At 45.4% G+C, this 24,897-nt stretch overlaps 1 protein-coding gene and 2 long non-coding RNA genes across 11 annotated transcripts in view; 2 read left to right on the top strand and 1 right to left on the bottom strand.

Annotated features, from left to right (window-relative positions):
* The window catches only part of LOC131138112 (disco-interacting protein 2 homolog C), a 51,258-nt gene that overhangs the window by 1,488 nt on the left and 24,873 nt on the right, over positions 1-24,897 (bottom strand). The window contains exons 2-37 of one of the 9 annotated variants that reach the window (XM_058087117.1): positions 21,886-21,957; positions 21,695-21,802; positions 21,006-21,131; positions 20,560-20,904; positions 18,270-18,413; positions 18,078-18,197; positions 17,201-17,398; positions 16,231-16,322; positions 16,031-16,141; positions 15,841-15,964; positions 15,026-15,135; positions 13,177-13,279; positions 13,045-13,109; positions 12,880-12,973; positions 12,563-12,682; positions 12,331-12,445; positions 10,793-10,932; positions 8,960-9,096; positions 8,681-8,889; positions 8,464-8,578; positions 4,800-5,001; positions 4,619-4,728; positions 4,256-4,336; positions 4,017-4,140; positions 3,815-3,936; positions 3,157-3,268; positions 2,589-2,698; positions 2,078-2,208; positions 1,829-1,997; positions 1,584-1,754; positions 1,108-1,137; positions 756-817; positions 636-693; positions 499-573; positions 252-426; positions 62-185 (exon numbers count right to left, since the gene is read on the bottom strand). In XM_058087117.1, coding sequence (XP_057943100.1) covers positions 62-185; positions 252-426; positions 499-573; positions 636-693; positions 756-817; positions 1,108-1,137; positions 1,584-1,754; positions 1,829-1,997; positions 2,078-2,208; positions 2,589-2,698; positions 3,157-3,268; positions 3,815-3,936; positions 4,017-4,140; positions 4,256-4,336; positions 4,619-4,728; positions 4,800-5,001; positions 8,464-8,578; positions 8,681-8,889; positions 8,960-9,096; positions 10,793-10,932; positions 12,331-12,445; positions 12,563-12,682; positions 12,880-12,973; positions 13,045-13,109; positions 13,177-13,279; positions 15,026-15,135; positions 15,841-15,964; positions 16,031-16,141; positions 16,231-16,322; positions 17,201-17,398; positions 18,078-18,197; positions 18,270-18,413; positions 20,560-20,904; positions 21,006-21,131; positions 21,695-21,802; positions 21,886-21,957 — 4,504 coding nt within the window. Of the gene's footprint in view, positions 1-61; positions 186-251; positions 427-498; positions 574-635; positions 694-755; positions 818-1,107; positions 1,138-1,583; positions 1,755-1,828; positions 1,998-2,077; positions 2,209-2,588; positions 2,699-3,156; positions 3,269-3,814; positions 3,937-4,016; positions 4,141-4,255; positions 4,337-4,618; positions 4,729-4,799; positions 5,002-8,463; positions 8,579-8,680; positions 8,890-8,959; positions 9,097-10,792; positions 10,933-12,330; positions 12,683-12,879; positions 12,974-13,044; positions 13,110-13,176; positions 13,280-15,025; positions 15,136-15,840; positions 15,965-16,030; positions 16,142-16,230; positions 16,323-17,200; positions 17,399-18,077; positions 18,198-18,269; positions 18,414-20,559; positions 20,905-21,005; positions 21,132-21,694; positions 21,803-21,885; positions 21,958-24,897 lie in introns of all 9 variants that reach the window. The other 8 variants (XM_058087192.1, XM_058086871.1, XM_058086793.1 and 5 more) reach the window with 8 other exon arrangements.
* Positions 5,695-6,870, top strand: LOC131138682 (uncharacterized). The gene is made up of 3 exons (XR_009132126.1): positions 5,695-5,995; positions 6,505-6,614; positions 6,747-6,870. It is a non-coding gene; the product is annotated as an uncharacterized LOC131138682 (long non-coding RNA).
* LOC131138639 (uncharacterized) lies at positions 10,267-15,528 on the top strand. The gene is made up of 3 exons (XR_009132123.1): positions 10,267-10,416; positions 10,523-14,786; positions 14,831-15,528. It is a non-coding gene; the product is annotated as an uncharacterized LOC131138639 (long non-coding RNA).

The following is a 24,897-nucleotide window of genomic DNA, read 5'->3' as shown; positions in this document are numbered from 1 at the left end:
CTCTAGTGGCCAAACAAAGCAACAGCAGGCATGTGTGCCATCATGTCATGTGGCGTCTCACCACTCGGTGATGCTCTTGTGCGCCCTGATGACGGAGGTCTCGATGTCGATGGGGTGGTACCTCATCCCCCTCAGCTCCATGGCCTCCTCCAAGGCGCCCACCACGTACAGAGCATCGTGACGCTCTGAACGCAAACAGGAAGTCACTTGAACTGGCCAACAAAATAAAAGAGGACAAAGTGGTTCCCCACCTCCGCTGGCGTCGGTGAGCTCGGTCCTGCGTAGGAAGCCCAAGTAGCCCGTTCGAGCCCACACGGTTTGTGTGTCTCCAAAGCTGAGGCGGGAGTTGAAGTGGTCCGAATGCAGCGCCTCGTCGCCATAGACGCTGAAGTAGCCGCTGGCGTTGTGTCCGCTCTGCACCCAAATCTACGCACGAGATTCATGTTTCACGTTCAACACACACCTGGTCCTACAACATGGCTGACGTACGAGACTTACCTCTCCCAGGTGAGACTCTCCCATTGGTCCCTTGGTCTCCGGGTTGGCAATGATGATGCGAACACCGGGAAGGATCTACTTAGGGAAACAAGTTCATTCTTACTTCCTGTCCAGCATTGTGGGAACAACACACTCACCTTGCCAGACTCCATCAGGGGCAGACTGTGAGGTGACCCCCTCTCCACGAGCCGCACCCTAAAACAACGACCAGTCACAGCCTCTCACTTAGCAAACGTTAGCTTGCTGTGTTAGCTCACCTGTCGTGACGCAGCGCTCTCATGTCAACAAAGACGGTGGTCGGGTCAGGACCAGACGTTCCCTGAGGAACACAATCGCTTTTTAAAGTTTCATTTCAACTTAACGCTTGTTGTGTTTGTGTTGCTTGCTGGCAACGTGTTGACACGCAAACGCAGCAGTGGCAGTGAAGGCATCATCATGGCGTCATGAAGGGGACTCCTCCCCTGACCCCTCTGCTGTAGCCACTAAGCCCCGCCCATGACAGAGCACTTTTTTTTTACTGCTGGATGACTTCAAGACTTGTAGTCAGCTTAGATGTTGGTGGGAGGGGTTTGAGGTGGGAGAGGGCGGAGCTTAATGGCAAATCCCTACCTGATTGGCCGACTGTCCCAGCCTGTGTAGCTGCGGCAGCACAGAGAGGAGGAGCAAGGAGGAACCGTGAGATATGTTGCTGTGGTTACACACTAAACAAGGATGAGGGTTTGTTGCCATGGTTACCGATGATGAAGGGTGGCTTGGTTACCATGGTTACACATGGATATGACATCACAGTTACAAATTAAAAAGTAGAAAAGTAGGCGGAGGCGAGTTTTGTTGCCATGGTTACTGATGATGAAGTGGGTGGGGCCAAGATGTCAAGGTAACAGAAACAAGAAAAGGGGCGGAGTGATGATGATTAAAGGGGCGGAGACAAATGTCTGCGAGCTTGTCATAATTACAGGAGATGTTGTCATGGTTACGAAGGTAAAGAAGGCGGAGCCAAGTGTGAAATGAATGTCAACGAGAAAGGATGACGTTACACTGACTTCCTGTGAAATCGCATGTGATCCAAAGGTCAAAGGTGGTACCTGCAGGCAGACGGCCAGGTTGACCCTGCAGCCAAAGGACGTGCTAACGGCTCGGTGGTGGAGTCCCAGGTCCTTGAAGAGCTTGGAGAAAGACTGCGTCAAAGAGGTCCTGGGTCGTTCCTCAGCAACCACCACGCAGGTCCTCACGCGGGACAAGTCCAAGCCCCGAGACTTGGTGAGAGAGGACAAGGCGAGGTGTTGATGGTTGTGTGGGTGCGGCGTGGGAAGGGGAGCGTGGTCTTTACCTTCAGGGCGTCCGTCTGCACACCCAGACCTTTGGTGCACAGCTCCATGACGCTGTACGAGCAGAACGTGTCCCGCACTTTGTGGTGACTGACAGCCCACAGCCACAAGGACGGGTTGACCTCCAGCTCAGATGGCGGGATCAGGATGGACTGATGGCCCGAGTACACACTGCACACACACACACACACACACACACATTACTTTGTGATACGATGAGACACACAGGATTCTGTGTATCACCAACACACCTGCAAAGGCACCAGAGGACAAAGCCCAGACCACAATACGGATCGAGGCAGATGGCCACCTCTCTGGACGGGTACAGCTCACACTGAAGCTTGATGGATCGACAGAAGGCGCTAGTGGCTGTATGAGACATCTACACACACATACACGTGATGAAGAGTCACGTTAGCATCTTAGTGCTTTGTTTACATGGACTGTATGAGCGTCACATGTTAGCATGTTAGTGCTTTGTTTACATGTACTATATGAGCGTCACATGCTAGCATCTTAGTGCTTTGTTTACATGTACTGTATGAGCGTCATGTTAGCATGTTAGTGATTTGTTTACATGTACTGTATGAGCGTCACATGTTAGCATCTTAGTGCTTTGTTTGCACGTACTGTATGAGTGTCACATGTTAGCATCTTAGTGCTTTGTTTACATGTATTGTATGAGCGTCACATGTTGGCATCTTCATGTTGTTTTGGTGCAAACTGAAGCGTCCATGTATAGTGTGTAATGTGTGTGTTTACTTTGACTCCAGCGAGCATGCCAGTGGTGGACACGCTAAAGTCCAGGTACGCCAGCATGTCAGGGTTGGAGGGTTTAAAAAGCACAGGAGCTTTCTTCTTTGGCAACTCGTCTAAAAAACAAGAACACAACAAAAATATGACATAAAGGGTAAACTGTGAAGCGTGTTTAGCAGGTTAGCGAGATGTTTGAGCGTAAAGCCGGGCTAGCTTGTTCAACGAAGGTAGGTCTCTTTTAAAGAGATATCAAATGCAATATGAAATATGAACAGCCACTGTTTGCACACACATACAAGTCACAGTAGTCCTTGCATGAGTACTCAGCCCATTTAATACCAAAGTTGGGCATTTTCCACTTCTCGTCACACTCCATCATCACTTGCTCATCTCATGTAAGACCCTGGCTGGGATGGCTTTGCTTTTAGGTGGAAGTACAATACTGTAACATCATGTATTTTATGTGAACTGTTGCAGTGCCCTAAGTACAAAGCTTCACAGTACCCCCCCCCCCCCCCCCCCCCCCCGTTTGCAGGCTGTTGTTATTGTCACATGCTAGCATGTTCGCATGTACCTGTGTCCAGGATGGGTGGCCACGTGCGCACATCCACGGCAGCCGACGCTTCTTTTGACCTGAGCAGCTTGGAGATGACCTGGGTAGTCATCACGCACGCCGAACGACTCACCTGGAAAACAACACAAGGATACAAAGGGACGCTCTAACAGGTGATGTGAACACAACACCACGCACCAACAGATGTATCTATCAATGATGGCGTCTCTGTGTCTAGTGTATGCAGGGCCGCTTCTTGCTGTAGGTGAACTAGGCGAATGCCGAGGGCCCCCGAGCCAACACAGGGCCCCAAACGCTGCAGATGACCATAAATACACACGTTGTGTCGCTAAACAGAGCGGAAGGTTTCCACATGCATTTAATGTATGTATGTGGACAGGAATGGTTGTTTGTCTATATGTGCCCTGTGATTGGCTGGCCACCAGCCCAGGGTGGACCCCGCCTCTCACCCCAAGACAGCTGGGATAGGCGCCAGCATACCCGTGACCCTCGTGTATGTAAGCGGCATAGAAAATGATGGATAGAATGTACCGAGGCCCAATAAAAAAAGAGCTGCACTTTGGGCCCACCTGTCCTATAGCGTGTATAAAAGTACTACTTATACCATATAATAATAGTAGTCATGTAATAATAGTAGTAGTAGTATGTGAGTGTTGACCTCCACAATCATCTTGACAGTAGGCAGCGTGGTGGAGATGTTCTGAGGGTGAGGAGGTCGCACTGTAACGGGCACACAGCCGGCATACAAGCAGCCGTAAAAAGCCACGATAAGGTCGATACCTGCAGGAAGATGAAGATGAGCTAGGTGTGTATCTGAGGAAGATACTGCTGTGTGTGTGTGTGTGTGTGTGGACGTGTACCTGGTGGGTAGACCAGTGCAATGTGATCTCCGTCCTGCAGGTGTCCCCGTTCAGCCAACATTGCTGCTGTCTTCTCTGCTCGCTTGTGGAGTTGCAGACATGTCACTGAGCTGGCTGTTGCACCCTGCACGTCACACACACACACACATACACACACACACACACACACACATACAATACACACTCTCATTCATAGTCGCGGAAATGTAGCGCTTCCCTCGTCCATCGTGTGTACTCACCCTGGAGTTGAGCAGCGTGTAGAGGATGTGCTCTGGCGTGCTCTGGGCTCTCCATTGTAAAACCTCAGACAGGAAGAGGAACTGCAATGTGTGTGGACCACAAAACTATTAAGTGTGGGTATTTATTGATTGAGGCAAAATGGAGGTGACGACATGATGGTGACTTCAACTAGTTTGTTTAATTAGTTTCCACCTAAGTTATCTTAGAATCTAATGTCATCTACCGGCCCTCCTGGCCAGTAGGTGGCAGTAATGTGTTCTACAAAGTCATGACAACCATCAATCAACGGCATGGTGGACGCCAGGAACAGGAAGCACACATTAGAGGATGAAGATGAAGAGCATTCACACGCACGCACACACCTTCCTTGCCTGGTCATTGTCCTCAACCTGAGTCAAATCTCTCCCGCTGGCCTGAGCAATCCTCTTTCCAGACACCAGATTCCCCACCATCACAGAGGCGGGGCCAATCTCTGAGGAGGAGGAGGAGGAGGGCGATGAAGACGGTCCAAGCGTCTACAAGGTGGGGTCACATGATGGTCACCTGGTTGTTTCTGTCGAGGTTTGGGCAGGTTGGTGACGCAGGTGTGAGGACACATGAGGACGTTGCAGGGGTGCAGGGCCCCCTCCAGGAAGAGCTGCTTGGTCTCAGACAGGTGAATTCCCCCCAGCGGCGTCTTTGGCAGCGTGTTGGACGGAACCAGGGCCAAACAGTACACGCCCACTTGGTGGATGCCATCTATTGCCTGCACGAGGAACACGTCTTAGTGTTTGTTTGTCAACAAAAACGTTCTTTTTCCTTTTCCCTTGTTGTTGTCCGCATTGATGCCATTTCCAGCTAAAATGTCCCCTTCCAGGTCCTCTTGTCCTGCCGTCCTTCATGTTGGACAGTGAATGCCATTGGATGGAGATTGGCTTTCTAATCCAACTACTTCTTGTTGAGCAGGCCCGTGGAATTGAATGGAATCCTGCATGGTTCTTTCTTTGTGAGTTTCTTTGCTGCTTGGTGAGTTTCATATTTTTTATATAATTGTATATCTGTATAATCTGCAATAGCCATACTATAGTCATTTATATCCCTGTATATATACACACTGTATCATAGTCACTTCATTGCACTACTGTACATATTACTGTTATTATATATTGTCACATCCATACTGTGCATACTGTTTATAATCTGTATCATCTGCAATAGCCATACTTCACGTCATTTATATCCCTGTATATATCCACACTGTACCATAGTCATAGCCTGTTATAGTTTGTACATATATCTGTCCATTTACAGCTCTATTCTATTTCTTCATTTATTTACTAATAAGGTATTCATACATTTGCACTTCTGGTTGGATGCTAACTGCATTTTGTTGCCCTGTACAGTGACATGAGCAATAACAATAAAGTGGAATCTAATCTAATCTAATCTAATATAATCTAATCTAATCTAATCTAATCTAATAATTACCTCATATCACAGCACATTTCTAGAGTACAAACATCTGGAGTTAAATTAAAAAGAGTGAAAGAGTTGATTCTTGAACCCTGACTAGCATGTTGTTAAGGACGACTACCAGGCAGTGACATTTCTTGGAGTTGATTTTTGAACCCTGCTTCACTGATTTTTGCTCAGTTTGTTGATAAAAACTACTTAGCATTAGCTAACCACCTTTCTGTTCATCATTCACCGTTCCTGAAAATGTTTATTGTTCTTCAATTTGTGTCTGCTTGTCGAAAACGGTAAGGAAAGAAACAATTCCAAGTAGCGCCAACGTGGTTATGCGAAAAAGTTTACTTTTTATAAGTCAGAGTTAGATATGCGTTATCATACAATGTTTTGTTGTAAAAAAGTGACTGTGTTTAACAGTGAAAGAGCGGAGACTGGGTAGCAGGTCACTCAGTCTACGTGGTTTAAGCTAATCAGACAAGTGCAGGCCTGCAGCAACGTAACTTTACTATTCAACGTTAGTAACAGCTTTTCACCGTGATATATGCGAGGTTAAAATCCCACTGTCATCAGTTGTTCCACTAAATTACCTGTACGTTCCCTTATTCCTAGCTCAAGATAGTAAAAGTACAATGTGGGGGAAAGAAGTATGTCATACTGGAAGAAGCATACTTCTCAGCTTTTCTCAGTGCAGTTATGTGTTTAAAACTGTAATTAAAACTATTAAGAAGATATTAAACTGTAATTTTATAAATTGTATAAATGTTTTGGGACAGTTGAGCAGAGGTTTCCTATCCCATAGAGCACAGCACTGGAAGTCAGAGACCACCAGGCCATAGAAGTGGATGAGGACGTCTTTCCTCAAGTTGAAGAAGAACAGTTAAAGATCTATACTCATCTATACTGATGAGGGTAGGTCACTTATATTTTGAGGAAATTGTATCTTTCCTGATGATGTGCTAGAATAGAGTTTGTGTGTATGGTAATAATCCGCCCCAACAAGTATTTTCCTACACTAATTTGATTGTACAATATGTATTTCAGAGTTTGGTGATGGCTCCAACCTGACTGACTCTCACTACGTGACTCACTACATTCACTACATGTGGCAAGCAGAGTTATACTGTACGTCATGTTTGGTCTTGAGCCAGGGATTATTTATACAGGCATTTATTAAAGATTTGTGGTAACTAATCTGAATACATATTTCTTATACTCTTGTCATCTTCACATTTGAGTGTCCTTCAGCAAGGGGATAAAGAAACCTTTTACTCTCTAAAGAGTAGTATTTTAACACCAAGAAGAGTTGAGTTTTAACTCTGAATAGGGGGTAAAAGATCAACTCCAAAAGCAGAGTTCTATTAACTCCTGTGGAGTCAATGGATGGTCACGCATGTACACTCACATTGACTTGATTTTAACTCTCATGGAGTTTATTCCAAAGACCAAAATTTGCTGTTTATTCATCCAGATCTTGATATCTTTGACAACAAGTACTGTACTCTACAGTACAGTAGTACAGTAGTAGTAGTAGTACTCAAGTACTCTACTGGTCCTCCAGCAAGCTAGATGTAGTATATTTTGCCATTGGTGCTCCAAGTACAGTGGCGCCTTGGTTAACATCATTAATGCGTGCCAAAGGGCCGACTCAAACCAAAACAGACTCTAGCCAAATCAAATGTTCCCGTAGAAAATAGTGTAAATCCAATTAATTCGTTCCAGACCCCCACAAATGTTAAAACAAAAACATTTTATAGAGAATAATGATAGTTTTACATGCAAAAATAATGCATATAGTTCTATAGGGAATTTTTTTTTCTTTCCTCATTTGTGCTGCAAATCCTCCTGAGCTCCTTCATTTTGTCCTTCAAGGCACCATGTAACATCCAGTGTTTGTCATCTCCAAGTCCATATGGTTCTGGCCCACATTTACATTCTCCCAGGCGTCATCTAACATCAAATCCTCCTCATCCAACAGCTCGGTTTCTGATTTTGGACCCGAATGTCCAGGACTGGTATGGTTTCTCTTTTTGTTTGGACGTTATGCAACCGCTTTGCACTTCAGCAGCCAGCTAGGATTGCTAGCAGCTATTAGCACATGGAACTCATTTATTTCACAGAATATGTACCTCTCTCCTGTCTCAGTTCAAAGTATAGTTTGGATTATTTGACATGAGGTTGTATGTTGGTGTATGCTGAGGTATCTCCATCAGAGGAGTGATCCCCCCCCCACACGAAATGTGGGAAAATGAAAAACATCCTCATCACATACACAACAATGGACAGCCAATAGCAAGCATTCATACGACGTCAGACAAAGTCAAGCCCAGCCATTTGTGAGGTCGATTTTTTTGACGAGGCATTTTAGTCACGCGAGTCAGTGGAACGCGGGTCTTCATCAAGTACTCAGGAGTCAGTGAAACTTGAGTCTTTGTCAAGCACCGCAAGTTTGTGAGACACGTTTTTTTTGGGTGTTAGCCTTCGCATGAGTTTATGAAAGACGTTTTTCGAGCATCATTGAGTCAGTGATGTATATTGTTTGGAGAAGCCAAACTATTTACTTAATTAAGCACAATAACTATGGAACCATGTTTGTCATCACTGAAATTCAACCATATGGTCTCACTATAGTCAGGGAAGCACCAAAATAGTTCCAAACCGACAGCAGATCTCTTGCCATGTATGGACGTTCAAGACAACAACAACAAATGTTGGTGGACATCAAGAGATAAGATGTGTGTGTGTGTGTGTGTGTGTGTACCTGCAGGACTCGGCTCATCCACTGAAAGCTGTCCTCCTCCGTGGAATCAGGACGCTGCTCGGCAACCACCACAATCCTTTCATCATGGAGGACCTCGATGGAGAACACGGCTATCCTGTTTTAGAATTATCAGCCAGTAAGACTATCTCCATCGTTTATTACGGCGTTTCACCCCTGGAGGCGGTACGCGGTAGTGCATGACGGTTGTGTTGCTCACCTTCCTCTGTAGACAAACTTCATGGGCTCCACAGCGAGCGCCGTGGCAACAATGTCGTCTGCGTTATGGTGGCGCCTCCCCACCACCATCAGACCCTCCATCTTTCCCGCCACATAGATGAGCCCCGAGGCGCTGATGAAGCCCAGCAGGCCTGTCCTGGTGAAGGGGAACTCGCTGACGGGAATGCCGCTGTTGGTCACGGGAACCACCTGGAGCATGAAAACGCCATCACAGTGAGTCAGGATGGACTATTTCCATTTCCAGGACCGGCGTTCCTACCTCAAAGCTGTTCTTGGTCATTCCCGTCAGGCCGTAGTAGGACGTCCCTGTGGCTGCCGTACACACGCAAAGCTCGCCAATCTCGTCTGTTTGGCATAACTGAGGAACGCCGTCCAACTTGACCACGCACATCTCAGCTGCAGAAGACCACAGGGGGGGTTCTTAAACTTTGCCTGCAGATGTGTGGACATAGCCTACCTGACATTTATGGATACATGGATTGGGATGCTTTTACTCCACAAATAAAAGTTGGCCAAGTTTCTCTTGTTGTCCCAATACTTTAGGTCTCCCTTACATAAGTCAAGGGTGTCCAAACTTTTTCTACTTTGGGTCACGTACTGAAAAAATTATAGATACGCCACTTTCTGTACATACAGTGATGCAACGTTGGATTCCTTATTTGTAAATCAAATATTTCCAAGCATAGAAATACCATTTAGGTCCTTCTACATACGCTTTTTAATATTAAAATATGAATATTGTATGAACATGAAACATGAACATGAAATAGCAACTCTATAGTTACCTTGACCCAATATAGTTGATAAAATCAGAGAAAATAAGCCATTTAACACGTAAATAAGACAATAAATAAATATCTTCTGCACATGCAGACTAAGGGTGTGGAAAATAATCGATATTTATCGAAACATTGATGTGCATGCGTGCGATGAGAGTCCATCGGTTCATTCACTGGGTATGGATGCAATTGAGGGGTGAAATCTAGATTCATCGCAATGCACTTGGGGTTTTATTAATGTTCAACTTCACCCCATATGCTGTTCCCCAGGTGCCATGAATGCATTTATTATTAAAAAAGGCCATTATTTGGCCTTTTGTATTGAATACGGACGGAAGCCGTGAGGCACATACAACTACTAGTAAAACAGTATGGACATTCATAGCAAGCAGCAGCCAGGAACTTTCTATATTTAACCCCCCCACAACGTTTAATGGTATGTTTGGAAACACTACGGAATGTCAAAGAACGGCGGGAAGCTCGACAAAACGTCCGTCATTTAAAAAGAATGCCGCGTTAAGAAGCCGTACAACGGCACCAAGACAAACATGCAGACCCCCCTTAAAAAGGGGACACCATAACATGGACAAGTCTACCAACGAATTTACTGCCAAGTGCTTATAAGGAATAAAGCCAAATCCTTTTTGTAGGACCATACTGAATTACATTTTTTCCCTTTGCTTATTTGCATCATGTTGCATTGCATCATATTGCAAGAAATTGCACCATATTGTATCGGATTGCATTGATTTGAACTAAATGATTATTGCATCATATCATTTCGCATGGTATCAACAGAAAATTCCATGTATCATCAAAGTATGGCATCGCTGGCAGTGCATTGAGATGTGTATCGAATCGTCCTCAGTGCTGAGATTCACCTCCCTAGTGCAGACAGGAAGTGACGTTGGTGATGGAGAGTTGAGTTTTAGCTAGAGTAAGTATGGCCGTGTTCCGTATCCGTATCCCGTGTTATTATTAGGATGATTATTATCTCATTCGGTCCCAAAGACATAATTATAGGTCTTCTATGTTATTTTCAGTGAGCGGCACCAAGACTTGATGCAGTTCTAACAGAAGAATAGAATTCTACACATCCGGTGCAGTTTTAAGCTGAAACGGCCACAAGGTGGTAGAAGTGCAGTTCTTAACAGCTTGTAACTTTTGCAGGCTAGTTTTCTTGTTTTACTGTACTTTTAGAATATGCGGCAGACCAATAAAACAAACAAGCTGCCATCCGCACATGGCCCCCGGGCTGCACATTGCACACCCTGACAAACGTGATGGTGTAGTATTGTCTTGTTGAGCGTCACCTCCAGGCATGACGTGGCCGACATCCTGCAGCGTGAGCACCGACAGCTTCTCCTCCGAGTCCACTCGGATCACGCCGTGACTCAGACCCTGCATGGACAAGACGCCGCGGGCTGGGGGTGTGCTGCCCTCCCCCAGCGGCCTGGAGGATGAAATGCATGTTAGATGTGCCCATGTCTACTTTAAAACCCTTACAGCGTTCTGGAGGTGGCTTTGTGGAAAAGGCCAAGCATTTTTGGAAAGACTTATTGTTAGAGTTAGATGACTTGTTAGCAGACATCAAACTTTATGACTTGTTCGCTACTCTTAACCTCGGTATGAAGTCTTTTGTTTTATGATGTTTATGAGGTTTGAAGCCGCTTTAGAATGCTTTACTAGCAAATCAAAGCACTTCCTTACTGACACATACTGTGTAGCACGGATGATGAAGGGGAGAAAGGTTAGCTGATGTTAGAATAACACAGTGAAAAAGTTTAGAATTGTATAAGTGCAGTAAGACATTATATGTGTGTATAATTCAGTAAATAAGGGGTGTCCAAAGTGTGACCCGGGAACCATTTGCAGCACAGAGCTTGTTTTTTTATCGTCACTTTCTAAAAATACAAATAATTACAGAAAAAAATGCATACTACTACTACTACTACCTCTTTGGGCTTTTCCAATCAGGGGTTGCCACAGCAAACCAATCTCCTCCATCCTACCCTCATGTCCTCTTTCCCTTAGCCACTGATCCTATCCATCCTGGTCACTCCCAATGTGAACCTCAGCATCCTCATCTCTGCTACCTCCAGTTCTGCTTCCTGTCTTTTCCTCAGTAGCACTGTCTCTAGACCAAACAACATGGCTGGTCTCCCCACAGTTTTGTATACCTTTCCTTTCATTTTAGCTGAAACTCTTCTATCACACATCCACTACTACTACTACTACTATTACTAATACTAAAAACAATAATACACTGTGCAGTGTTTCCCACATGACGGCAACCTATTGGTCGTGGTTGGCTGCAAGGATTAAATTATCAACTAATCTGCATGGGAATTATTTGTTTTCATTCATTCATTTTCTATGGCTTATCCTCACAAGGGTGGCGGGGGTGCTGGAGCCTATCCCAGCTGACTTGGGGCGAGAGGCGGGGTCAACCCTGGTCTGGTGGCCAGCCAATCACAGGGCACATATAGACAAACAACCATTCACACTCACATTCATACCTATGGACAATTTGGAGTGGCCAATTAACCTAGCATGTTTTTGGAATGTGGGAGGAAACCGGAGTACCCGGAGAAAACCCACGCATGCACGGGGAGAACATGCAAACTCCACACAGAGATGGCCGAGGGTGGTTTTCATTTTATGATATTTATTATTTATGTCACAAAGAAGACGGAGCCCCCTGAGAGTACTTTTAGGTTGCTACTTAGTTTGGACACCCCTACACCCCTACTACTAGGTAGAAACGTTTGCTTTGATTAAAAACACTGACAACGACTGACACACATCTGTGTGCGTGTGCGTGTGCATGTGTGTGTGGGTGTGTGTGTACCTCCTGATAGCAACAGTCAGCGCCTCGGGGGAACTGGCGCAGGGACAGATGACCTCTGACTTCAAACCTTTGGTCTGGAATACGTTGAGGAAGGCATCACATGACGAGATGGACCCTGAGACAGGGACGAAAAGATGGAGAGGAGGCGGGGCTTCATCAGACACACCATGCTGCTGGGAGGCCAAAGATAAGTGTGTGTGTGTGTGTGTGTGTGTGTGTGTGTGTGTCTTACAAGGATTGGCGCCGTCGGCCACCACTAACATTCTCAGAGAGCTCAGGTTGATGTCACGCTGGTCCCGATGGGCCACCAGAGCCCAGTGCATGTCACGTGACTTCACGCACGCCACCTTGGCTGCACACGTACATCACATGACACGCAAGTCGTGTCACAAGTCACTTGCTGCTTCAGGGCGGAGGATTTTATGACCATATTTCAACAATGATAATATCAATATAACGGATTTAATGATCATGGACATGATGGAATTAGAAAGGAAATTAAACTTATACAAAATTAATGTTACGTTACATTATGTTACGTTACATTACCTTTAAACTGACACACTTTCTGTATCCAGGACAGAGGGTTGACTTTCATGAGGGCGTAAGGAACGCTGATGACATGCATCATGTTCATCACACTCTGAAGGACACACACATTCATTGGTTAGCGTAGCTCCTACACACAGCTGTGTGCGTGTGTGTGTGTCTCACAGTGAGGACAGCGTGCCAGAGTCCAACGTCCTTCTTGAAGTCCAGAACATTGACGATGGTTTCAGCTGGATGAAGACAAATACGGTGTGAGCGCCACAAGGGCCAAGAAAACCAGCTTGATGTTTGCATTACCTTCTGTGTACGTGCACGCCTGCGTGATGGCCTGACAGTGACTCAGCATGGCGACACGCGTCACCGTCACGCCCAGGACGCCGCCATCTTTGCACGTCTTGTACTGACACACACAAACATGACATGAGTTGTTATGTCTTTTTATCCAAAGCTGGTATGTTAAGAAGCATAGTTACCATGCCAGCTACATTTGCACAGTCCCATTATAATGTGTTATTATATTGGCTACAATGTATTTGTTTGCATTCTGTATACCACTACTTGCTGATTATTCAGTTCTTCTTGGTCCATGTTCCACTATACAGTCGTCCCTCGCTATATTGCCGTTCAAACATCACTCTTTTCATTCAAAAAATAAATGACTGCTGTTCTGGGCTGCACAGTGGACGAGTGGTTAGCGCGCAGGCCTCACAGTTAGGAGACCAAGTTCAATTCCACCCTCGGCCATCTCTGTGTGGAGTCTGCATGTTCTCCCCGTGCATACGTGGGTTTTCTCCGGGTACTCCGGTTTCCTCCCACATTCCAAAAACATGCTAGGTTAATTGGCCACTCCAAATTGTCCGTAGGTATGAATGTGAGTGTGAATGGTTGTTTGTCTATATGTGCCCTGTGATTGGCTGGACACCAGTCCAGGGTGTATCCCACCTCTCGCCCCAAGACAGCTGGGATAGGCTCCAGCACCCCTGCAACCCTCGTGAGGATAAGTGGTAGAAAATTAATGAATGAACGAATGACTGCTGTTCCGTAACTGTGGACTATTCTGGCCACTAGGTGTCAGTAACGTTACATTGATTAGACATGACATTATGTTAGATTACCCTGATTACCCTGGCAGGCAACCAGTCCAGCGTGTACCAGCGTGTAAGTCAGCTAAGATAGGCTCCAGCATACCCCGCCACCCTGATAAAAATGAAGCGGCATAGAAAATGGGATGGCTTTCACGCTGCATGTAGTTAGCCATAGCATGGCCAACATGACATATTCTCCAATTATATGGAAGTGCTAAGCTTTTGGCTTCTTGGTTTTTTTTTTTCTTAAACTGTGAGCTAACTAGTTAGCTTGGTAGCTTGCTATGTTTAAAGTGATGTCCATCTCTCGTGTCCCTGCAGTGGTCCCATTGCCTACACAATGCCCCTGTGTTGTGCAATGTAGTGTAAACAAAGAATAATAGGAGTGACCATAGGGGTCTTGTCATATTTGAAAAGTCAGCGACAGTTTTTCTATGCTCTAAATACAAAAAGAACATCCTAAGTCATTTTTATCTTTAGTTGTTCTTGTACTGTTATTCCATTACGGCCTCTGCAACGTCACACTTGTTGTGTTGACAAATGCTAACATTGAGTGAAATTAATGCATCTAACACTCAGTAACCTCAGTGAATGAAATGCAACAGTTTGTGTTGATTTTCAGCAAAGCGGGAGAGACTCCGCCAAGTCTAGAAGAATCTTCGATGGGAAAGATAAATGTCTTTTTGTGTGATCGCCTTGCTGCTTCAATTATTCACACTGAGCAGGAGTTGTCCCTCGCGTTACTCAGAGAGTCTGCTAATATAAACACAAGCAGTAGGTATACTGTGTTCTACCAGTAGGTATACTGTGTTCTACCAGTAGGTATACTGTGTTCTACCAGTAGGTACACTGTGTTCTACCAGTAGGTATACTGTGTTCTATGGACTTTTCTCAACACAGCAAAGGTTTACAAATGTTTCATTCATCTATCTCTCAAATAAAAACACTTAGTTCCTCCCTTGTAGCAATGACAGGACCCAAACCACAACCAGTCCATTCCAGGTCCTTGATGTGACACGGTCAAGATGGACGAACAAGTGGACGTCCAGCACGTGTGTTACCTCAATGTAGGCCGTCTCCTGGTTGGCGTCCTTGACATCAGGGAACCAGTCTCGGGGGGGCTTGGATAGGTGTTTAGAATCTGTGACAATCCAGAGCAGCTTGGGCCAGCCTGGACATGCAGGGACACGAATCAAACACAAACACACGAGGCAGGTTGTTAGCGCACGCCAACGGACGCCGACACGGGTTTGATGATGCACTCAACTAAGGATCGACCGACACATCGGCCGGCCGATATATCTGGCCGATATTTGTGTTTTTTCCTTGTATCGGTATTGGCCGATACGCGCGTGGGTTCGCCGATGTATTTTTCCACCGCACGATTTACAGTCAGGCATTTTTAAGGCCCCCACAACACACGTAGTTTAAGAAAGCTGAATCCTACTGTGTTCAGTGTTTACATTTCAATAAATATTTGTTTAAACTTGAGACCTGTAATATTTGTTATCATGGTTTCATGTAAATTGAAGGATCAAAAGCAGTATCGGCCACAAATATCGGCCCAAGCAAAATCGGCCATCAGCTAAGGGTGATGGAAATAAATCGGCATTGGCCCCAAAAAAACCATATCGGTCGATCCCTACACTCAACACTCCACCTCCATAACACCCACATACAGTCGGTGTAGCTTCATTGTTGGTGCATTACCGAGAGGCTAACAGCTCTTATTCATGTGGAAGATGATGTCTTTCCTTTCTTATTGCTCTTATGGATTTTCATCATTTCCTGTCTCACACTTTGCACATCCACAGACAGCATGTACTAACATAACTAAGTGGTTTTTAACATATTATTTTTGCGTGATTGAAGTGACCTTTGAACTGTGGGATCTCTCCAGTGGGACTCTTGGGAAGTCCTTTGTGGCAGGCGTCACTGGTCAGAGCCGCGCTGACGCCACAGCTACCCAACAGGAAGCCAATCTGCTGACTGCCGGCGTCCTGCCAGGAACAGGTCACACGTTTGAAGGCACTCGGGATGATGTTCCTCTTCCTGTCAGAGCTCACCTTCCTGGTCAGAGGGACTTCTATGGGCACCGGGACCACATTGGCCAGCAGGCAGCCGTAGAACGCCGCCATGAAGGAAGCTGGGTCATTGTTTGGGAAGACCAGCGCCACCTGCAGGAAAAGACAGGAGAGCGCTTGTCATCGTGGAAAGAACTTGTTAAAGTCCTGTTCACTCATCTCCACCATCCGTGCACACTCACTCTGTCTCCTGGTCTGATGACAGCTTCCTGTTTGGTTCCTAGTTTATGCATCAGGTTGTACGCTACCTTCACACTTCTGGTCCACAATTTACCTACAAACACACACAAACATTCATGTTAACGCAATAACGTGTGATAATAATAACAATAACACGACACCACATTTTCACAGCAGCTCAACAGAGAAAAGATGAACTGGCCCTTTAAATTCCTCTTAGCACACGTGAAGTATGAAAGACGAAAAAGGCTTTTTTGTTGGCACCCAGCTGTGACTTCATGATAGCTCCTGCATAACTTCTATTGTAAGGCAGCAGAACAGTTCCGAGTTGAGTTGAGTTGAGGGACAGCGGGAGATTTCAGTGTCAGGAATTGTCCAGAGGCGGAGCCTGACTGGCTGAGATGAAACAGCAAAACACGTTTGTCCTTGTCAGAGCAGCGACACGGCAGGAATGGAAGATAGAAAGATGGAGATTTGGATTCGGCACACGTGCACATAACACACACACACACAGACACACACAGTCTCACCATGTTGTGGCCGTGTTGTGGTGTCTGGAGAAAAACTCCTGAATGCTGCCAGAAAACATTTCACAGTCTAGTGAGCTCACAGCCCTTCATCATCAGCACCAGCCTCCATCTTCACTATCAGTGTGTGTGTGAAGATAGACAATGTCCACACAACAAAAGATGCACACACGCACAAACACACACACACGCTCTGAAAGAATAACGTTACCTTTGTGTGAACTCTCCAATGTCACGTTGTATACGTGACTGATTGGAGAAACTTTGAGATGCAGAACATAAATATAGTTTGACACGACACTTGTTGCAGTTCTTCCACACCAAACTCCTCCAAGCATGCCTGAAAGGACTCCTAGCCAGCTCATTTTAGGGGCTTTTAGAGTGATCCGCCCGACATGGAGCTCCCAAGGTTTGTTATGAGGAGGCGCTAAAAGACGTCACTGACCATACGTGAGCTGGCAGAGGGGCTTGCCGTTGGTGTCCATGGTGGTGAGACAGGGGGCCTTTGGGGAGATGGTGCCCCACCTCTGCAGGGCCGCCTCCAGACACGGGGGCCAGTTGGTGACCACGCCCAGCTCCTCCCCTTGCACGGCCACCATCTGGGAGCCCTCGGCTTTGGGCAGGTTGGGATCAGGCTGCTGGACTGCGGGCAAAAAAGGAAATGGAGGTGAAGTCATGATTGTGGTTGTTTGTCAGGCATTCCAGGCAGATGGCGGCCCTACTGGGCCTGATATGCTCCCTTTCTTGATTGTGGACTGTATACAATATGTAAGATAAACATCTAGAACAGGGGTGTCCAAAGTGAGGCACATTTTAAAAATACAATTAAACAAGAAAACACAAAAATGGACAAATGAGCAGCCATTTTATGAGAATAAAGACAAAATATTAAAAGAATAAAGCCATAATATTAAGAGAAACAAATATTTATGACTAAATAATATTTTAAATTTAAAATGATAAAACAAAACAGAAAATACAGTTGCAATTTTAGAAAAAAATGGGTAAAAGTTATAGTATTGTGATAAAAAGGTCTAAATGTTATGAAAATAAAGACATGATATTACAAAAAAGGTGAAAATTTTGCAAAAAATGATTAGAAAAAAGTCAACTGTAGGAAGAAAAAGTTCATCATATGCTTTGTCTCCAATAACACAAATCAGAGATGCAGGCTGTTTTTTCTTTCCATATCATCAAATAAGCTGTAGTACATAGGTTGCTTTAAAAAATGGCCACCGCTTCCTTTCATTTTCAGTATTCAGCCCTTGGTGGAAAATGTTTGATCTACAATGTCTTCAGAGAAGAATACATCCTTTTCTTACCCTCCAGTAGCTCCTCAAAGTCGTCAACAAAAAACTCTCGCAATGGAGGTCTTTTGGGTCGCTTCAGGGTGTTGACCAGCTGCTGGATTTTGGCTGAAACTCTGCTGCTGACTGGAACACCTGAGGACAAGCAAAGTTTGGAGCAAACCACACGACGCAGTCAGATGATGAAATACTAATCCTGACGCTCACCGTCTCCCGTCTCCATCAGTTCAGCGTTGCCGTACTTTGGTGTCTGTCTCTGGACCAGGGGGCCGTCACTGGGGGTCTTCTCTGTCTGGATCCTGTCATTGTTGGTGTAGCCGGTAACATCTGGCTGAGGGGCTGGGTGGTTCTCTGGGGACAATAAGCCTGGTTAGCGCCTTGAAGGAGGCTCGCTGCTTGCTCGCCTTGATGACAAAGCCAAGGAAACGTTCTGGATGTCCTCCATTTAACAAACAGCAGAATCCTTCTAGTTGTCTGACTGCTGGAGTTCATGTTTGCTTCCAGACGCCCCGTGAGGCTCTCACGGCTCTAACGACACGCGTGCCCCCCACAAGAACACAATTATTCTTACAGACTACCTGATGAAGAGAGAGACGCTGAAGAAAGGGCTGTCTCGGGAAAGGAAACGAGCAGAGAGAAGGAGCAGGATTCTGGACGATGCAGACAGACTGCATCATGACAGGCGTGCTGCACGTGCATGCTAACGCGCATGCTAATGTTTGGGAGTCTGTGAAACATCTGGACTGAAGCACAAAGGCGTTTATTTGGGTTTATTTGTCGAGGAATGTAAATAAATAGTGACCTCTGTACTTCTGTACACTTCATTAGTACGTATAAAGTCACACTTTTTTCATGGTTTGACTGTGACTTATACTCCACAGTGACTTATATATGTTTGTGTTCACAAGAGGGCTTGTGTGCCAGTATTTGCTACTCCTATCACTCCTGTACCACTGGAAATTTACATCACAGCATCTGCAGATCACAAGCTGATACAATTAGTTATGTTATGTTGTCTCAGTGAAAGTTATCGGAAATAACTGCTAATATGTCACGTGAACATACCATCTATTTGTGTTCCATTAACAGTCTGTTCTTGGTCTCTGACCACTTACACTCCGGAGCGACTTGTAGTCCAGAAAATACGCTATACTGTGTACTCTGTATACCACACTTTTGTACTACACTTTGACAGTGTTGTGCTGTCCATTACTGTCGTACAATTACTGGAAATGATGATCACAATGTTTACCTTTTCCTTTTTAATGGTGAATCGCAACCGCTCTGGTTAGTCCTTCCCTTCCGCCATGTCCATCACTGCACACTCACCAAAACATTAAGTATGGAAGTGCACACGTGACCACGGCATGTGTGTGTGCACATGCGATGACTGCAGAGACTCGCAGAAGAGCCTTCAATAACGGGTCACATGTGCTCTACAAGTCACATGGCCTGCTGCATTACAGCAGATGTTCCGTGATTCATCGGGATTCTAAGGAGTAGATCCATAGATGACATCATCACAGCAGTTGGCTTCCAAGGAAAACGACAAGGTCACCAAATTGCTCGGTGATGCTGTGGTCACACACGTTTTCCAAATGCACACCAGACTAAGGTGGTCTGGGCATGTTCCTCATTTCTGTCCAGGAAGAAGATGACAAGAAGTCCAGAACTCTCAACTGGTGCACTTAAGAACCTAACCCTTGAGTGCATATGTTCACACTGACAAGTTTGGCAAAATGAGTGCACTGTCGCTACCCAGATGTTTCACTCAAAACACTGAAGATCCTTCAAGTGCACATGCAGTGAAGGACACTCAGCACCCCCTATAGAAAGTCAAACACTTGGAACACCAAGTTAGAGTGAAATGCTGCCTGGCGGTTGGTGTTGATGCTCTGATGTGCCGCTCCTGACCTTCGCCATCCTAACCAGCAGACACATCTGAGCTGACATTCTTGCTCGCCGTGTTTGTGATGGGAGGGCAGATTAGAAAGACCAGCGTGGAGGAAGAAGAAGAACTAACATTCCACCACCATCTGCTTTCAGCTCCATGTGTCATGTGACGATAACCTCCAGAAGAGAGAGCAGACGTGTCACGTACCCTCTAGTGGTTCTGCTTAAACGCCACACATTCATTTGACTTTTTACTTTCATTCTTCCTCCACTGTTATTGCTCTTGTCCGTCACGCTGGGGTGGAATGTCTAACAACACAAAGAACTTATTCAAGAACCTTCACAATGTAAATCTCTTCAAACCAATTCGAGGTTCTAAAACAGGGGTGTGCAAAGTGCGACCCCGGTGCTATTTCCATTAAAGTGGTCCGTCATCATTTCGTTTTTCGGTGTGCAACACCCACTAGAAAGAGTTCAAAGATGTTGAGTTTCCAACAGTAGACACGTCTATACGTCATTTATTCAAGTTAGCTTGTGTGCTTCCACATTCACGCACCAATCAGAGTGTCCGGATGCTTCAAGGGGGAGCAACGTTTATTCTTACCGGCCTTGTGGTGCTGGTGGTGCTGGTGGTGGAGGCGCAGGTGGTGCTGATGGGCGGAGATGTGCACGTGCTGGGCTAGGACCTCGGCCAGTCGAGCGCGCGCCACCCCGCTGCTCCCGCTGCGAGTGGAGGAGGATGAGGAGGTGGAGGAGGTGGTGTTGGTGGTAGAGGAGGTGCCGTGGATGGCGCGGCTGATCCAGTGCTCCATGCTGATGCCGCCCTCCAGGCTGGACGACGTTCCTCCTCCGCCACCACCACCGCCCCCATCCTCCTCTTCACCGTCCACTCCCTCGCCCTCTTCCTCCTCGTCGCCATGACCTTCGCCCTCTGACCCGGAGGAGGTATCTGAGAAAGAAACACAGACATTGAAGGTCTTCATGAACATCCACTTCATGACACACAAGGAAGAAGGTAGCCAAAGGTTATTAGTGGAGGGCGTGGCGTACCCGGTGGTGTGTAGGCCTCCATGGAGTTCTGGACCACCAGAGAGCGACGCTTGGAAGGCATGGGCACCGCCATCTTCCTCTCTCTGTGCTTGGCCAGCGCCGCCTGTACCGCCTCGGTGTGCACGTCTGGGAAAGCACGCCAATCAATGTCACATCGGATTATTGATTGATTTGTGTTAATGTTGACGATCACACAATATAAACATATGTTCCGTTCTTTTGTCATGGCCCGCCACAGATACATTTGGCACTAGCTTTTTTATTTATTTTTTCTTAGATTTGGCGCAACCTGTTCATCCTCGCAATTTGTTGCGTTCTCTAGTTTGTTTCTGTTTTTTGTACATGAACCTGCTAGATCAGTCAGTGCTGTGCTACTTTAGCATTAGCATGTGTTTCAGATGGTGGATGCCCATATATGTTGCGACGCTGTATGCTACACTGTACGGTGTATTACTACACATTGTATACACTGAGTGCTACATTGAGCCACTACATATTGCATCTCATTGGACCTTAAAGTGATGATATTCCACCTTCAATTGAAATAATCCGGATTAAATCCCCACTGATGCAAAAAGCTTTAACGGATTTGCCATCTTTTCCCACACATCTTTGCAAATCCACAGATTAAATGTGAGACTAGCCATGGATGGGGGACCCCCCGTCCAGGGTTCACCCTCGCGTCTCACCTGAGCGGTAGCGTTCGTCCCGTGACCCAGATAAGCGGCGGCGGTAGCGAGAGGACGAGGATGGAGTGGTCGGCATTCTCCTCTCCTGGCCTGTGGATGGATCCACGCCTGAGGGGAAGTTAGAAAAAACATTAGACATTTCATTTCACCGCATTTAACCCTTATAGCTACCAGGACCGTGCGCGTTTTACCTGGGCCTTGTGAGAAATACGCTCCAATCAGCTTGGACCTCTTCTTCTCATATCCTTTCTGTGTGATGTCACCTGATGGAAAGAGAAAAATACTTTCATTCTTCTTCATTTGACTTCTTTGACAGAAAGACAAATTTGAACATGCAAGCAGGCGTCTCTGACATCACAGCCTTTGACTCAATCCTGCTGAGTCAATCACACACCAAGAATGCGTGTGTGAGAACATCCTGCACGTTCTCTCCAAGGCCACGTCATGTTAGCAGATTTGCACATCTGAGCTAATCGGAGGCATTTTATTGACCATGACGCATGTACATGTCATTTTTATGGATGCTGTGGGAGACAAAAAGAGAGTATAATAACTTTAGAAATACACATCAACTTTCTTTTTATGACACGATCAAGACAAAGCCACCTATGGGGGAACTGATGGTCCTACAGCAGGACCAGCTGCTCGTTGAGAAGAGTGATACATGCTTTCTTGTTAGTCTGCAAAAAAGTCTAAAAAGATCTGAAACTGTCATGGCGATCTAGAGAGATCTCAATACTCGCTAATAGTTAGCAACACCAATCCCTGCCCTTCCCTGGCACACCAGGCGTGTTTGAGGTGAGTTACGATGCCATCTACTGTACGGAGTTCAAGAATAAATAATAACACATACAGACGACGGAAAAACAGACAAAACAGACATCTCTTTTATCTGTTTTTATATCTTTGTCTTCAGAAGAGACAGAAAAGAGAAAGACGTATGTTCATGTCCCACATGAGGATTGTGGAGGATGGGCAAAATTCCAAACAACGTGAAGCTTTCCTTTAAATCCACAGAGGATTTGTCGCACGCAAGAAAGACATTTGTTTGCACGGCTGACTTGACAAATCTGACTTAACGCAGACGTGCGGGACTCGAATCAGAAAAATGGCATGGCAGCGATGAGCAGACTGGGACCTTTGGATCGATACCTAATTGGACGTTTGTCAGGAGGACCAGTTTGTCATTGAGCGCTGATACGGGAAGTTGACGTATCGTTGCTGTGGAAATCTGCTCGTTAATAATCTTTGTTGGCAGAGACATGAAAACATCAAGATGACAACACGACAATTATATTTGATGCACCATAATTTGTCGTCATTGCCGTTATTACATGGCATCTACATATTATAAATAATGCTGAGAATAAATAATAATAATAGAAAACAATCTAATAATGAAATTAATGAATGAATGAATTAGATCATTAGAATGAATTAGATAGTAAATTATAAAGTACTGAATATTACACATTAGGGATTACACATTAGAGATTGTGTTGATATTTCTTGTTGAAAGGGGACCTATTATGCTCATTTTCAAGTTATGGACTCCTATAGAGCAGCTACACACAATAACCTGAACATAAGGCTTTCTAGATCTTCCAGAATCTGTACCTATTCCAGCTCTATTTCCTTGGATTTCCAAAAGGGGCTGTTTTAATCTAGTCGAACTACGGCCAACTCAGCTTGTATACCTTGTACCCAGGCACGCCCATATAAGGAAGTCACTGTCTGACATCTCACAAGGCTCACTGTGAAGTCATGTTTACTCGGGTGGTTGAGATGTGAGACACTTTCTCATCAAAGTTCAACGGCTACTGCGGTTTGAAGAGTAAAACTTACTTAAGAGTTGGCAGATCAAAAAACCATCACTGGACTTAACAACATAGGATATTAGCTTCTATTTGGTACTGCACACCAGGCATCATGGGAACTGTACTTCTTTTAGCCAAACCATAATACCTGGTTATCTGGTTATCTGGTTACCCGTTACGGTGAGGCATCATGTAATGTCAGCAACAACCTCAAATTTGCAACGGATGAGACAGTTTCTTTAAGGAGACTTTGGATTTGAGAGTATGTACACCTCTTGATGGAGCTCTGGCACGACTTGCTAAAGGGAGTAGCAGGGCTCCAAGTGAGAGAGCAGTCGGCTATTTAATATGCTATTTAATATGCTATTTAATATGCTATTTAATATGCTATCCCAGCAAGGATGCAAACTTTGCATAACTTTCACAAATCACATCTAAAAATGGATGGTAATCAATGCTGCCAGTACATGTGTGTTGCTAGTAAGACATCATGGCGTTGGCAGAATATAAGACAAACGGCCACTAGAGGGCAGAAGTACCAGAACATTTTAACCAAAGCTGTCTTTGTCACACAACGTGTGTGTGTGTGTGTGTGTGTGTGTCTGTGTGTGTCAGTGTGTCTGTGTGTGTGAGCGAGAGCTTTCATGACCATATAGAGTCCGGCGATGAGGCCTGCAGGAAGAGATGGCAAAGACAGAGGAAGAAAAACAAGAAAGAAAGAAAGAAGAAGGCGTGACGACTGTTGGAAGAAGAGGAGAGGAAGGAAGATGAAAGAAGTTGAGGAAGGTTGCTCAAAAATGGAAAAAATCCAGCCAGCAAGCCAGAAGACAAAGATGGAGGATTGGGGAATAATTAGGAGAACTGAGTGGATAAAAGATGAACACAAAAGATTTCAATTTCCAAGGAGGAGAAGTGGAAGTGTGTCGTGTGACAGGAAGTGACAGGAGTTAGGCACATTTATTTCCATGCAAAGTGTAACATTAATCCTAGGAAGTGACGATGATGCTGAAAGGAGGCTCAAATAAAGCTTTTCACGTTTCAACTAACACACATACAGTACTTACAGTACATACAGTACATACAGTACATACACTGACACATGTGTAATCAGTCATGCTAACCGTTTAGAGCTTTAATGACACAGCTTATGTTAGCCATTTTGTAGCACGCCAAATATGGGCTGGGCCATGATTCACACCAGGCGGTTGGTGTTTGCAGTGATGACATGATGAGTCAGGAGTTTTTTTACTCAGGTAGAAAAGACGACAGGTGTGTTTACATGTGGTTGTTTAACTGTCCCTTCTTGGTGACTATTGTCCTCATTATGGGATGTTGTCAAGACATACAAACACGCTTTCATACACGTTTGTCCTCCAGTTTCTTTTT

Source organism: Doryrhamphus excisus, chromosome 1 (genome assembly GCF_030265055.1).
Source record: "Doryrhamphus excisus isolate RoL2022-K1 chromosome 1, RoL_Dexc_1.0, whole genome shotgun sequence".
In the NCBI taxonomy this organism is placed as follows: domain Eukaryota; kingdom Metazoa; phylum Chordata; class Actinopteri; order Syngnathiformes; family Syngnathidae; genus Doryrhamphus; species Doryrhamphus excisus.
Note: the sequence above shows the minus strand (reverse complement) of the source record. Positions and strands in the feature narration are given on the sequence as shown.